Source organism: Palaemon carinicauda, unplaced genomic scaffold, assembly GCF_036898095.1.
Source record: "Palaemon carinicauda isolate YSFRI2023 unplaced genomic scaffold, ASM3689809v2 scaffold777, whole genome shotgun sequence".
NCBI lineage: Eukaryota > Metazoa > Arthropoda > Malacostraca > Decapoda > Palaemonidae > Palaemon > Palaemon carinicauda.
In genome coordinates, this window is record NW_027172068.1 from 19,237 (window position 1) to 31,569 (window position 12,333).

At 35.5% G+C, this 12,333-nt stretch overlaps 1 protein-coding gene across 1 annotated transcript; it reads left to right on the forward strand.

The window, feature by feature from the left end:
- The first annotated feature begins 899 nt into the window (after nucleotides 1-899).
- Nucleotides 900-3,524, forward strand: LOC137637477 (uncharacterized). Its single transcript, XM_068369663.1, has 2 exons — nucleotides 900-1,869; nucleotides 2,149-3,524. Exons 1-2 carry the CDS (start codon nucleotides 988-990, stop codon nucleotides 3,142-3,144), a joined length of 1,878 nt encoding a protein of 625 aa, XP_068225764.1. The 5' UTR covers nucleotides 900-987; the 3' UTR covers nucleotides 3,145-3,524.
- Nucleotides 3,525-12,333: the final 8,809 nt, after the last annotated feature.

Below are 12,333 nucleotides of genomic sequence, written 5' to 3' on the forward strand. Positions count from 1 at the left end.
GAAGAACTAAGAACCCTTACAGGTTCCATTGCTAATGTCGATCCTGAAGTGGAAAAACTGAAACTTCAGTTAAAAGTTCTTGAAGTGGAACAAGAAAGAAGACTCGCGGAACAAGAAAGGGAACAAGAAAGAAGACTCGCGGAACAAGAAAGAAGACGAGAAGAATTAGAACATCAGAAAAGGCTCAATGAGTTGGAACTCGAAAAACTGGAGAAGTCGGCCTTTATCAGGCTTAAGGCTAAAGCAGATGAAGAAAAACTTCCCATGAGATTCGATGTGACTAAAGCCAGCAGATTAGTTCCCGAATTCAACGATAAGGATCCAGAGGTTTTCTTTCAAATATTTGAAGACATAGCAACGTCATTGAATTGGCCGCCTAATTTCTGGACAATACTCGTGCGCAACCACTTGAAAGGTAAGGCTGCATATGTTGCATCGCAATTAATTGAGGTTAAAGAATATAAAGACCTTAAAAAGACTGTTTTAGATGCATATGCCATCACTGTGGAAGGCTACAGGCAAACTTTCAGAAACTCTTTCAAGACTCAATCTTAGACTTTTGTAGAATTCTGTAATATAAAGGTAAGACAGTTTAACAAATGGTTGGAGAGAGCTGGTGTTAATGATTTAGATTCTCTTAAAAATCTGATTTTGTTAGAGGAATTTTTGCGTAAAGTTCCCTCTAATATTGCCACTTATGTACATTTTAAAGGTGAAATTGAAGTGTTAAAAGCAGCTAGCTTAGCTGACGACTATTATCTAATTCACAGGAATAGTAAAGATTCTTCAAAAATTGTCTCATCGCCTAAATCTCATCAGGTTAGTTGTGCTTATTGCAAAAAGGATGGACACTCCATAAAAAATTGTCCCAGTCCAAAATGTCAGAAGTCAAAGGTAAGCACTGATGGTAAGTCCAAGAAATCTAAAGGTGCAGTGACATGTCATGCTTTTGTTCATTCACAGGATCTGGAACCATTTAATGAATTCATGTGTGAGGCTTCACTTAATGATTCATCTGTCACAGCTCTGAGGGACTCTGCTTCATCCCAGACAATAATTTCGGCTGCCAGTCAAGACAACTTAAAATACACAAAAGAGTACATAGCAGTAAGTGACTTAACCACAACTACTCTTCTACCCGAGGCTGAGGTGGATATTGCTTGTCCTTATTTTACAGGTAAGGCAAAAGTTGCCGTCTTAGATAAACCATTACCTTGTTACCCCATTCAGATGATCATTGGTAATGATCTTGCAGGATCCTCTGTACTTAAACCTAAATTGATTGTAACAACACCTGAGGTAGTAATCAAAGATGAGCTCTCCAAAAAGCCAGGTAAAATCTCCCAAGTAATCACTAGATCATCTAGTAAAACGTCCAACACTAATTTTCCTCCCAAGGTAAAGAATGACAGAATAACTGAGGCTCTGGATTTAGTTGATATAAAGAAGGACCAGTTTACTGTACTCCAACAGAAGGATTCAAGTTTGAAAGCACTCTGGGATAAAGTAGTGGATCCTACTGACAACCCTAAAACTCCATACTTTTATGTGGAGAAAAATATTTTGTTTCGCCATTACAAGTCTCCCAAAGCTCCCACATCTAACTCATGGCATGACTGTTTTCAGGTTGTTTTTCCAGAGCCCTTAAGGAAACCCTTACTTGACCTCGCTCATTCAACAGAATCCCATCTTGGAGTGAATAAAACCTACAAGAGGTTGTTTGAGGATTTTTATTGGCCAGAAATGAGAAAGGACATCAAGGAGTTCATTGCTTCCTGTCACCACTGTCAGATCACTGGTAAGCCTAATGAGAAAATACCTCCAGCACCACTTCAAAGCATTCCAGTACCTAAGTCACCATTTGATAAGGTAATTATTGATTGTGTTGGGCCCTTGCCAAAGACTCGCAAGGGTAATGAATACATTTTGACTGTCCTCTGCCCTACCACAAGGTATCCCTTAGCCTTTCCCATTAAAAATATCTGTGCTGAAACCATAGTTGGACAATTGTTGAAAACCTTTACCTTGTTAGGTTTCCCGAGAGAACTACAGTGTGATCAAGGTACCAATTTTACTAGTAATCTTTTCAAGCAAGCTATGTATCAATTTAATATCCATAATGTTTACTCTTCTGCTTATCACCCGCAGACTAATGGTGCCTTGGAGAGAATGCACCAGACTTTAAAAAGTTTGTTACGGAAGTATATCAGTGAAACATCACAGCACTGGGATGAGGACCTCGATCTTCTCATGTATGTACTTAGATGTACACCTCATGATTCCACAGGGGTATCCCCATTTGAACTAATGTTCGGTCGAAAACCAAGAACTATATTAAGTTCGGTAAAGGAGAATATTTTGCAGAGGAAGCCAGAAGAAACTACAAATATTTATCAGTATTTAAAAGAATTAAAAAAGAAATTTACTTACATTTATGATATTGCTACTACTAATTTAGTTTCTTCCCAGCAGAAGATGCAAAACATATACAATAAGAAGGCAAAAATGAGAGAGTTCAAAACTGACGACCAAGTTTTAGTGTATCATCCTATTCCTGGCGCTCCCTTACGAGAAAAATATGCTGGACCTTACAAGATCGTTCATAGGACCTCCAAAGTAAACTACATAATCAGCACTCCAGACCGAAAACGACAAACTCAATTAGTTCATGTAAACCTCCTTAAACCCTATATCACTCCAGTCAAAAAGATTGACGCCAGCAATACAGGTTATGGGGCTGTTTTGCTACAGTCTTACTCAGTCGGTACCACAGAAACGCCACCACCACTTCATCATCTCCTTCCCATCGCCTACCACTCTCGCTTCTTCAAAGGAGCTCAAACCAGGTGGGCCACTGTCGAGAAGGAGCTTTATGCCATCGCCGCATCGCTACTACACTTCCAACCCTACTTGGAAGGACACCACAGAGTAGTAGTATATACCGACCATCGACCACTCATCTTCCTCGAACGCTCTCGCCTCCGAAATAACAAGTTGCTTCGTTGGTCATATATATTGTCGGCCTTCAATCTACAACTTCAGTCAATCGGAGGTACCAACAATCTCATCGCGGACACACTGTCGCGGCTTCCACCACCTTCAACACCACAACCATCTAGTCCCACTATAGTGGGCCCATCTTAGCGGGGGGGACTATGACGAATTGCCACTCTCCCTCTTTGTACATAAATATATTGTATAATTTTATTTTCAACTATGTACCTTTTCTCCATTTGTGTATTATCTCTTTTGCTTCAGCGCCATCTCTTGACCGCGCAATCTATTTCCACTCTATGCTCCTTGCTTTGGTATTTTCACACCTTTCTTTGGATCTTGATTTTTGGTATGAAGTAGGAGTATACTTCCCACTACAAACAGTGACAGTTGTGATATTTATATCTTATTTTGCTATTTAGTACCGTAAGCTGTAACTAAAGTGTTAATATTTAATTAATGTCGGTGTTTTGATCACTTGTTTTTGTTATTGTGGATTAGTTGGTATTATAATATATATAAATACGTGAGCAGTGTTTCCTTTGTCACCATTTAAGTAATAATGGTTCGTGGATTAAGTAATAAGATAATTTAAGGTATGTTGAATTCTCCTAAGACCTGAGATATTCCATCACAGAGGTGACAATATATATATATATATATATATATAGAGAGAGAGAGAGAGAGAGAGAGAGAGAGAGAGAGAGAGAGAGAGAGAGAGAGAGAGAGAGAGAGAGAGAGAGAGAGATTATTATTATTATTATTATTATTATTATTATTATTAAATGCTAAGCTACAACCCTAGTTGGAAAAGCAGGATGCTATAAGCCCAGGGGCCCCAACAGGGAAAATAGCCCAGTGAGGAAAGGAAATAAAGAAAAGTAAAATATTTTAAGTATAGTAACAACATTAAAATAAATATTTCCTATAAAAACTATAAAAGAAAACTTTAACAAAACAAGAGGAAGAGAAACTAGATAGAAGTGTGCCCGAGTGTACCCTCAAGCAAGAGAACTCTAACCCAGGACGGTGGAAGACCATAGTACAGAGGTTATGGCACTGCCCAAGACTACAGAACAATGGTTTGATTTTGGAGTGTCCTTCTCCTAGAAGAGCTGCTTACCATAGCTGAAGAGTCTCTTCTACCCTTACCAAGAGGAAAGTAGCCACTGAACAATTACAGTGCAGTAGTTAACCCCTTGTGTGAAGAAGAATTGTTTGGCAATCTCAGTGTTGTCAGGTGTATGAGGACAGAGGGGAATCTGTAAAGAATATGCCAGACTATTCGGTGTCTTTGTAGGCAAAGGGAAAGAACCGTAACCAGAGAGAAGGGTCCTATGTAGTACTGTCTGGCCAGTCAAAGGACCCCATAACTCTCTAGCGGTAGTATCTCAACGGGCGGTTGGTGCCCAGGCCAACCTACTACCTGCCAAGAGAGAGAGAGAGAGAGAGAGAGAGAGAGAGAGAGAGAGAGAGAGACTAGTTACTGACTGTTTTAACTGAAGGTAAATAATTCCTTAAGACAAATTGAATACTGACATAACACGACTTGTCGTTACTTAAATTGATCAGTTGTAGCAGAAGCGAGACTGAATAATGAGGGAATGAGGACACAAGACGAATTTAAATAACCATCACAGACAGACACACACACAAACATAATTATCTTAGAAATATCCAGACAAGGGAGTCTCCAATTGGACGCAAATGACGAAACTACAAAAATCATTTTAATATTTATCATTGTTTCTTCTTATTCCCCTTCCTTCAATCCCTATCTTTTCCTGTATAACGTCAGTCTCTAGGGCATTGTCCTGCTCGATAGGGCAATGTCACTGTCCCTTGTCTCTGCCATTCATGAGTGGCCTTTAAACCTTTAAAACAACGAAGGAAAATTGTTTTCAAAACCATTAGTCTTTAAAAAACGAAATGAAAAGAAAAAATTGAATCACAACAAAACTCTATATTTAGATATATTGTTTCCCAGAATGTTTCGTTCTAAAATCGAATCGTTTGATCATAAAACTCCCGAGATTATGTTCTTTCGACTTCGCCACATAAAAACTTAAAATGATTCGATAATTCTGTTCAGATTTTAGATGATATTTTTTCTTGTAATTTATATATCAACAACATATATATATTCACACGGAAGTGATTAATTTCGTGGTATTCCTTAAAACAAAAATTACCGATTATTTAATCTATAAAAGAGTTTTCAGCACCATCTGATGGCAAACAAGAGAACCATTTTCGGGCAACAGCACTTTTAAACGGAAGGGGAGAAAGGGTCTTACATAACACTGATTTTTGTCATTTTCTCGTGAGATATCCTTCTATATATATCTTCTCACTTGTATTTATATATTATTGTTTTACGGAATTGATGTATTATAACGGATAGAATTAAGGTTATAATTTCTAACGTTACATAGACTTTAATTTCACCCTAAACCAATAATGAATTTTCCCTGGAAGCCCGACTTTAATTTTTCCCCTAAATCATCAATGGACTCGCCCACTATAGACGAAATGAATACCTTAAATTACGAACAAAAGACGATGTAATATATTAAAAAGAACAAATAAACGGACTCTTTGATCCGATAATATGACGATTAAAAAGGATATTTAAATCAAATCTATTAATAAGGCTAGATGAAAGTACTCAATCAATCCAGGACAAAGGCCTCAGACATGAAATGACTGGGCTTTGGAGATTTTCACCTTTGACAAATGATCTTGTAAAATTAGTTAAGTCAACATACTCCCCACCCAGGTAACATACAAACATCACGACCGAATCCTAGAGGAATTTATCCATGAATCCTGTGGGTGTTTCCCCTAAAATCCTGGGGGATTTATTCCTGAATCCTGTGGGTTTTCCCTAAAATCCTGGGGGATTTATTCCTGAATCCTGTGGGTGTTTTCCCTAAAATCCTGGGGGATTTATTCCTGAATCCTGTGGGTGTTTCCCATAAAATCCTGGGGGATTTATTCCTGAATCCTGTGGGTGTTTCCCCTAAAATACTGGGGGATTTATCCAAATATCCTGGGAGCTTATTCCACGAATACTGTGGGGGTTTGCCACAAAACCTTGGGTGGATTTTCGATTTGGTTTGGGTTTGGTTTTGGGGTTAGTTTGGTATTAGTTTGGTTTTAGTTTCAGTTTGGTGGTCTGCTTTGGTTTTGACTGGGTTTCATTTTGGTTTTGTTTTAGTTTGGTGGTTTAGGTTTGGTTTGGTATTGATTGGGTTTAATTTTGGGGTTAGCTTGGTTTTAGTTTGGTGGTTTGGTTTGATTTTGGTTTTAGTTTGGTGGTTTGCTTTGGTTTTGGTTTTAGTTTGGTGGTTTGGTTTGATTTTGGTTTTAGTTTGGTGGTTTGCTTTGGTTTTGGTTTTAGTTTGGTTTTGGTTTTGTTTTAGTTTGGTGGTTTGTTTTGGTTTTGATTGGGTTTGAGTTTGGTTTTAGTTTTGATTGGGTTTGAGTTTGGTTTTAGTTTTGTTTTAGTTTGGTGGTTTGGTTTGGTTTTGTTTTAGTTTGGTGGTTTGGTTTGGTTTTGGTTTTGATTGGTTTTGAGTTTGGTTTTGGTTTTGTTTTAGTTTGGTGGATTGGTTTGGTTTTGGTTTTGATTGGTTTTGAGTTTGGTTTTGGTTTTGTTTTAGTTTGGTGGATTGTTTTGGTTTTGATTGGGTTTGAGTTTGGTTTTGGTTTTGTTTTAGTTTGGTGGTTTGTTTTGGTTTTGATTGGGTTTGAGTTTGGTTTTGGTTTTGTTTTAGTTTGGTGGTTTGGTTTTGGTTTTGGTTTGGTGGTTTAGTTTGGTGGCTTGGTTTGGTTTTAGTTTGTTTTTGTTTGGTTTGGTTTTGATTGGGTGTAGGTTTGATAGTTTGGATTTGCTTTGGTTTTGGTTTGGTTTTAGTTTGGTTCTAGTTTGGATTGGTTTTATTTTGGTTTGGTTTTAGTTTGGTTTAGGGTTTTGTTTAATTTGGTTGGTTTTGGTTTGTTTTCTTTCTGTCAGGTTTTTTTAGTTATGGTTTATGATTTAGTTTGGTTTAATTTTGGTTATTTTTGGTTGGGTTGGGTTGGATTGGGTTTGGTTTGGTTTTAATTTTGGTTTTGGTTCTGGCTGTGGTTATGTTTGGTTTGATTTTTATTTGGTTTGGATTGTTTTGGTTGTGGTTTTGGCTATGGTTTCAGTTGGGTTAGGTTTGTTTTGTGTTTTATTTGGTAACAATTTGGTTTTTATTTCTGTTTGGTTTTGGGTTATGTCTGGATTTGTTTGATTTTTTTTTCTTTGCTTTGGGTTTGGTTTGGTTTTGGTTGTAGTGTTGGGTTAGTTTGTTATGGTTTTAATTGGTTTGGTTCGGTTTTTTTTTTTTTTGGTTTGGTTTTATATTGGTTTTGTCTGCCATTTTGGGTTGATTAGGTCATGTAGTACAGTTTTCTTATTTGAGACTGATAAACTTTCAATTTTTTTCCACAGTAAAAATATCGGTACATATGTCATTGAAGAAGGTTGTAAGAACTACATTGACGTATCGTAAATGCATATTGTAAATTGTAATGGCTATTGGAGCCATGTTCGTATTAATCACATTACAAATTTATTTTTTATACTACACTTATGGCTTTTATAATGCGAATTGTTACATGGAAAACATTATTGTGGATTTGTTGAAAAAATGCACATACTATAAAGTGTTGAATCTATGAAGTGTCCTTGTACACAGTTGGATAGTCACAGAAGACAGCAAATCTGAATTTAGCAAATCTTTATTTAGAATCTTCACTCTTCTCTATACTGATTTGTAAATGTTATTAGAATATATCTTATTATCATTTACTTAATGATTCTGGTTTTGAAAAGGGAAGTAGTAAAAGGATGTTGTAGCGAAGAAAACCAGCTCATCATTAACTCTTGCAGTCAGAAAGATGTCACTGTTACAGCCCTTCTGGTTGCTTGGGATGATTCCAGAAGTCCACACCAAGTCACTTATTAACTTCCACACCCTACTATCACTTAGGGACTTTATTTGTTGAGGAACCCTTGCTGGGACAAAGTCGGGTAGTTCTATACCGATCAACCATAGGGGAAAAGTTAAAATTAATGGAAAATGTAATAGCCGAATTACTGTAAAATTGAATAGCTGTAAAATTAAATGATTTTGCCCCATGGTCCTGGAATATAAGTGACCCCGGAATCAGCTCTGCTATAAACTTGTAAGCTACAGAAAGTGCAAAGAATCTCTATAGAACAGATCGCAATATAGTAAAGAGTGGAGATCATTTCTTACAAGACTGAGGTGTAAAGGGGAATAAAGTAATTCCACACTTTGCTAAGATAAGTACACATTGGCAAAGCTGCCAATGTTATCATGCTACATAATCATAAAAGACTTTGTACCTGACATGTACATACACACACATACACACACACACACGCACATATATATATATATATATATATATATATATATATATATATATATATATATATATATATCAGCATAGCTGCCAATGTTATCATGCTACATAATCATAAAAGACTTTGTACCTGACATGTACATACACACACATACACACACACACACGCACATATATATATATATATATATATATATATATATATATATATATATATATATATATATATATCAGCATAGCTGCCAATGTTATCATGCTACATAATCATAAAAGACTTTGTACCTGACATGTACATACACACACATACACACACACACACGCACATATATATATATATATATATATATATATATATATATATATATATATATATATATATATATATCAGCATAGCTGCCAATGTTATCATGCTACATAATCATAAAAGACTTTGTACCTGACATGTACATACACACACATACACACACACACACGCACATATATATATATATATATATATATATATATATATATATATATATATATATATATATATCAGCATAGCTGCCAATGTTATCATGCTACATAATCATAAAAGACTTTATATATATATATATATATATATATATATATATATATATATATATATATATATATATATGTGTGTGTGTGTGTGCGCGTGTGTGTGTGTGTGTGTGTGTGTGTGTGTGTGTGTGTGTGTGTGTAGAATTTCATGGTGAAACAAATTTACACAACTAGTAAGGAAAATAAAGATTGAAAATGCTAAAAATTTTCATATTATATGAACTAATCTCCATATCATCGAAAAAAAAAATCAGTAGAATATATAAAAAGTACTTTATATATGCATATAAAAAGCAAGAAAAAAGACACACTTAGTTATTTATGACAAAACACTTTATAAAGAATCACAAAAAGGAAAAGAAAAACTTCGGAATTACACCTGAAGTTATTCCTGACACACATTCTTCCAACTGTTTCAGATCCACAACAAAATAATAATGTATAGAGCTCACTTGCTTGAGGATACACTCTGACACATTATTCTACCCGTTTCCTTATTTCCTTTCCTAACTGGACTATTTTCCCTGTCAGAATCATTGGTCTTATAACAACCTTCTTTTCCATCTAGGGTTGTAGCTTAGCTAGTAATAATAATAATAATAATAATAATAATAATAATAATAATAATAATAATAATAATAATAATTTTAATAATAATAACAATAATAATAACAGAAAAAGAATGAGTCCCGGGAACCTATTGAAAGTGACGGGAATAGTTTCTATGTCCATAATGAATGTCTTTGTCCCTCGGTTGTAGGACAATGGATAAAATACTGGAATCAATGCTGTAAACATACGGTACAGCTAGATGTCTCTTGAATTATTATGTAAACAATTATGAAGAAAGAAAAATAGTAGCAAGGCTACGAGACCAGAATGGCTGTGATCTAGTTCATCAGCATGACCTGATGTTGTTTTCATAACTTGGGTCAGTAGAAAGACCTGAATATTCATTTAGCAACAAGAGATGCAATATAAGTTCTCTCCAATGTCAGCATACAACCTTCATCTGTCACAAACGTCCAGTGAAGGAGAAAAACTAACTGATGACATAGTGAAATTCAGTCTGACTTACAGTAGTTCACTGTTCTATCTTTGTAGAGTAATTGATTTTGTAGTGACAATAAGGAAGAGCCAACAAAGCCACACTAATTTAATTAATTATCAAATCAAACATCATTAACGTTTTTATAAAAGACATCACCCTTCATGAGGAATAACAGGCAATACCATCAAATTGTGTTTCTTACTCATAAACAACAAACACAACGACCCTCCATCCATAAGACTTGAAATGATTCCTTCGATACAAGCCAAGTCAATCAGAGAGTAATGCCTGTTGTAATAACATTGGTAAGTATATAATTAAAATGGCAAAGCATTGGTAACCAGAGGTACAGAGAGTAGGAGAGACACACATGTTATTTGAAACAGTATTTCCAGCTTTTTACATAACAGTCATTCCCTGCAAGTTTCATTACTCTACAATTAAAACTGTGGCCAGGAGGCTGTTCACAAACAAACACACTTACGCAAACAGGGGCGAAGACATAACCTCCCCCAACTTCGGTGGCGGAGGTAATGAAATAGAAGGATGTTATGTGATTCTAAATCATGGATTTTCATAAGTAGTATTTTCCTCTACAGCTTTTTTACAGATCTGTGTATCTATTGGGCAATGCCTCATTGCTTCGATATTTCATCATTTTAAATAATATCAGCCTTAATTTGCATATTTCTTGTTCTTTTAATAAGTTTTTCCATAGCAGGAATCCATATATATAAGCCTTATTCATAATCTTTAAGGCATAATGCCAGTATGATAGAAGCCAAATTGCATTGAGTTGACGAACTCTACCTGACCGCTTCGGACGAAATGTCGGTAAAGAATTTGTCTTCCTAACCAATTTAATTTGAAGTATAACGATATATTCCTTAAATAATGAGCACACGCACTACTCGTGTACATTCTTACCATGAAATAACTTACATTAATAAGTTTTCATACGAATTAAGGCCGTTTTTACGACACTGAATCGAATTATCGATAGCGTACCAATATAGATCATAGAAAAAAAACAATAGAAGATACGATTGATGAGATTTGTGAAGTTACATCTCTATGAATAGAGAGAATAGTTCCTTTGATCCCAGAACCATTAATCACTCTAATAATGAACTCATCAATAGGCTATATACCATTCTAGAAGTAAAACGATCAATTAGTAAATAGAAGAACAATAAAGCATGTGGAATTAACAAAATCCTTAATGAATACCATAAGAATTGTCCTGAGTCTGTCATAAATATTGTAGTTAAGATGTTTCATGTTTTACTAACAACCGGAATAGTGCCATCTGACTGGTGTATAGGTATGATCAAACCTCTGTATAAAAGGAAAGTTTCTATTGATGACCCAGATAACTATCGTGGCATTACACTATTAAGTTGTGTTGGTAAACTCTTTACAGCTTGTCTAAATGATCGCCTTACTGCCTACTTAGAGGGTGCTGGTATCTTAGGAATAGAACAGGCAGGATTCAGAAAAGGCTACAGCACACTCGACCATATATTTATTCTTCATTCTCTCATCGATTTATACCCGTTCAAACACAAGCGAATTTATTGTGTCTTTGTAGATTACGAAAAAGGATTTGATTTGGTGGATAGATCATCTCTTTGGTGTGAGCTAATTTCTTCTGGCATTAATGGTAAGGTCATCACTGTTATATGTATGAAAATGCTAAATCCTGTGTCAAAATAGCTAATTAAATCTTAGAATTTTTCCCATGTAATATTGGTGTAAGACAAGGAGAAAACCGGTCGCTTCTTCTATTTGCTTTGTACTTGAATGATTTAGAACAATTTGTTGGTAGGAACTACAGAGGACCTGATTTATGTGCTTCTGAAATACAGAAAAACCTCAGTGATGACGATGTTGAGGTGTTCTTAAGACTGTATGTCCTTTTGTATGCTGATGATACTATTGTTATGGCTGAATCAGCTAAAGATTAGCAAACTGCTATAACTGCTGTGTATGAATATTGTGAATCCTGGGGCCTAACAGTCAACACCAATAAGACAAAAATAGTTATATATTCCAGAGGCAAAGTCAGATCCCATCCTCCTTTCATGTTTGGTAATGCAGAGCTGGAAGTAGTGGATGATTATGTATATTTAGGTACAACTTTTAATTCTAAAGGTTCATATTGCAAGGCCATAAATAAACAGGTTACACAGGCCCAGAGAGCAATGTATAGTCTGTTGACAAAGGCCAGGAAACTGTCCTTACCAGTGGATATACAATGTGAACTCTTTGACCATCTGGTCACCCCAGTTCTTTTATAT

Bases quoted from the DNA above. Each gene is read 5' to 3' on its own strand.
- LOC137637477 (XM_068369663.1), top strand. From the start codon at position 988: ATGTGTGAGGCTTCACTTAATGATTCATCTGTCACAGCTCTGAGGGAC. The intron at 1,870-2,148 runs GTAATTATTGAT...TATCACCCGCAG, and splicing joins CTAAGTCACCATTTGATAAG to ACTAATGGTGCCTTGGAGAG.